At 59.0% G+C, this 3,352-nt stretch overlaps 1 protein-coding gene across 1 annotated transcript in view; it reads right to left on the minus strand.

Moving 5' to 3' along the window:
• Positions 1-2,931, minus strand: part of Bhlhe41 (basic helix-loop-helix family member e41) — a 5,228-nt gene extending 2,297 nt beyond the window's left edge. The window contains 5 exon segments of the mRNA XM_023719021.1: positions 2-439; positions 865-976; positions 1,287-1,394; positions 1,698-1,761; positions 1,905-2,931. Of these exon segments, the coding sequence (XP_023574789.1) occupies positions 2-439; positions 865-976; positions 1,287-1,394; positions 1,698-1,761; positions 1,905-1,966 (784 nt within the window). The 5' untranslated portion in view covers positions 1,967-2,931.
• Between the last annotated feature and the right edge of the window lie 421 nt (positions 2,932-3,352).

Consider the following 3,352-nt stretch of genomic DNA (forward strand, 5'->3'; position numbering starts at 1 on the left):
GTGACGCGGCTCGCCCCCGCGCCCCTGCCCCGCTCGCGCTCCGGCCGCGCCTCGGCCTCGCCGCCGTAGCCGCTGTCCGTGTCCGTGTCGTGCTCGGCGGCGAGCTCGGCGCCGGGCTGAGTCCGCTGGATGACGGGCACGCAGTGGGCGAGGGGCTCCAGCTTCTGCGTCGCGCGCTCCAGGGACCCCACGGGGGCGGTCGCTGAAGCAGCGCCCCCGCCTTTGCCCAGAGGAACCTGTTGAGTCAACAGCTGGGGGGTGGGCAAGAACTGGGTGGCCACGGCGTGCAAGTGGTTGATGAGCTGGGCGCACCGCGGCTCCCTGGGTGTCCAGCTCTCAAACCGGGCGAGGTATTGCAAGACTTCTTTGGCGCATGTTTGAAATCCCGAATGGAAAACATCCAAGTCGGACTGAATGGGCGACTTCAGAGATCGCTCCCCTGGGGGGAACAAGGGATGGGGGTGGTGGACCGAGGGACAGAGGCAAGAAGACAAATACCCACGTTAAAACATCTGCTTGTCACGTGGGCCCTGCACTGACTAAAGTGCTCTCGGTTTTTCCTCGGTATTTCAGCGATACAAGCCACCGGTTGCCGGGAGGCGGGGGTGGCCGGGCCAGGGAGCAGCGCGGAGAGGGGGCGCTCTTCTCCCAGATGAAAAACCGCCACTTTAAATATAAATCTGATTCCCCCGAGTTCTGCCCACAGCCTCTAGGATGCTTCGGGAAATGGGCATTCTCCAATGAAGGCAAAGTATATGCAATTTTCACAAGTGAGAAAGCCGGGGGGGGGGGGTGTTTCCTAACCCCGTTATCCTGTGACTGCCCGCTTTATCAGGGTAGGCTGGCTTCCCTGAGCTGACTTACCATTCTGTAAAGCAATTATCTTCTGATGCTGCTGCTCGGTTAAGGCTGTTAAAGCTTTTAAGTGTTTCAAAGTTAATTCCAAGACTACCGCTTTCTCCAGATGCCCCAGCGTCTGCAGTGTGCAAAAGAGAAGGGGGCGCTTGGTTACTTAGAAACACACACTTGGCTTGATTGGCTCTCTCCATTCAGCACAGCAACTTAGGCAAACACTTGGAAAGAAGTCCTGTGCTTAACGCTTCTCGAGCTTGCCTCAACACCAGGTCCTACAGGATTTCTTGCCCCAAGTCTGTGGGAAACTGTACATGATAGCACAAGTTGGAAGTCAGGCCTCTACTATTTACATTTACTGTCTCTCTGGGAGTCCTACCAGTCCTAACACACCCTGGGAGGAGAGCAGCAAAGAAGGAAAATGTGCATCTTACTGTCAATTTCAGATGTTCAGGCAGTAAATCTTTCAGCTGTGCAATGCATTCATTAATTCGGTCTCTTCTTTTCTTTTCTATTAATCTGTGCGGTAATTTGTAGGTATCCTTAATATGTTGAGTGGTGAAAAAAGAGAACAGTCAGCTAAACATTCACTCAGTGGCCGCCCCCCCCCCCCATACTATGTGATAAACTAGCCCAAGAAACCTCTTTGCTCTGGACTGCTCTGAACTGCAATTTAAATTCAGGTATGATGTTTAATATGCCCCCGAGAGTATCCAGCAAGCCACTTAAAATTCACAGTTGGAGGAGCTCTGGGGCTAGAATATATTTGCGGGCAGAGCTCTGCTGTGAAATCCATGGCCCTAATTAACTGTCCAGGCAGGGTATGGGAAACATTGGAAACTTACCTTGCTGTCGTCTCGCTTCATGTTCCTTTTGGGTTTACACATATACAAAGAGGAATAGTCCAATCTGCAACATAGAAACCAGCATCAGGCACTCATTCCGGGAGGGGCTCTGCCCTAACCCGCTCCATACCACTTTATGGAGGAAAAAAAAAGAAAAAAATCAAACCGGAGCCCAGGCAGATATTCGCAAGGGTGCGTGCACCTTACCCTATAAAATCTCTATGTTCCAGTAACTGTCTCTCTTGCAAATGAGGAATTCCTTCGTCCATGTTCAATCGCGGTCCGGGTCCTCCGTTTCGATTTTTGGGGCTCTGCTCTATAATCTGTGGGACGGTAGCCTTGGGAGATGTTGGGGGAATCTGTGCGTCTCCAGTCTTGCTTTCTCTCTCCCTCTTCGGTGCAGCGTTGAAAGTGTGAACCAGTTGGTCCCCCGCCCCCCGCGCTCGCTCGCACACACGCGCGCTCACACACGCGCACACACTCGCGCCGGCCCCACTGCGCTGGTAGTTTGCTCTCACTCGGGGCAGTGTTTGGCCACAGGGCACGCGCGTCGCCGGCCAGACCAGCACCCAGCTCACGTGCGGAACGTACCATCCGCGGTCCAGCCCGGAGGGGGGCGGGGGAGGAGGGGCCGGGCCGGGAGGGGGCGTCGGGAGACGGGGAGCGGCGGGAGTGGGCGGGGACACCTGATCAGGGCCACCGGAAAGGAAAAACAACTTCGGCCAAGCTATTCGTCTTCCAGAGGCGCCGCAGTCCGCGTGGGGGAGGGGGCGCCGGCGGCAGGCGGCGGGGCAGCCGGGGCTTCCTGGGCTCGGTGGGCGCTGCGGTGCAGGAGCGTGCGCGCGGCTCGCTGCCTTCCCACCGCCTGGGCCGGCGCTGCGGACCAGAGAAAGGAAAGGGAAAGAGCCCTCGCTACGGGTAGACTTCTGGCATAGGACATTCTGGAGACTTGTTAGCTCACCGCTCAGTGCCCCAGGGGAGGAGGACCCCTTGGAGCTGAGGTTGGAGGTTAACCCCCTCCCCCAAAGGGGCAACTTGAAATTCACTCTCTGAAGGATGTAAGAGCACTGAAAATGTAATCACTGTGTTCAAAATGTCGCATTCCATGTGTCTTTCGCCGACACCGTGTCCCTGGGTCACCTAAACTTCCCGCAGCAGCCGGAATTGCGGTGCCACTAATCACTGTGGCAGATGACGACGTTTTGGGGCCTCTCGGGCTCCAGGAGGAACGCGGGCGGGGGGGGGGACGGGGGGGGGGGGGGGGGGACGGGGGTGGCCCGAGAGGAGCCGCGGGGGAGAGGCAGCGCCGCACGCCCTGCTCGCCCGCCCGCCCGCTCAGCTCTGCGCCCCAAGGCGCCTCGGGTGACTCCGCGTTGGTTCCGGTCCCCACCCCCGGCCCCGTGCGATAAGCCACGCCGGGAGTGTGCCGAGCCCACGTTTACTACCGCCAGCATCTCCACAGCCTCCCCCCCAATCCTGTCTCCAGCGGGTACCAGCACAGGGCCAGCAACGTGATCCGACCTGCGCTGCTGCCACATCACTGCGCGGGGGGGACCGTGCGCGCGCGCGCTCGCTTGCCCTGCACCGCGGCGCCCGGCGCGGGGACGCACAGACCGGCACCGGCCCGGCCGCTCTGCCCTGGCGCCACCCGGGAG

The sequence above is a fragment of the Octodon degus genome, unplaced genomic scaffold (assembly GCF_000260255.1).
Source record: "Octodon degus isolate 3935 unplaced genomic scaffold, OctDeg1.0 scaffold00064, whole genome shotgun sequence".
In the NCBI taxonomy this organism is placed as follows: domain Eukaryota; kingdom Metazoa; phylum Chordata; class Mammalia; order Rodentia; family Octodontidae; genus Octodon; species Octodon degus.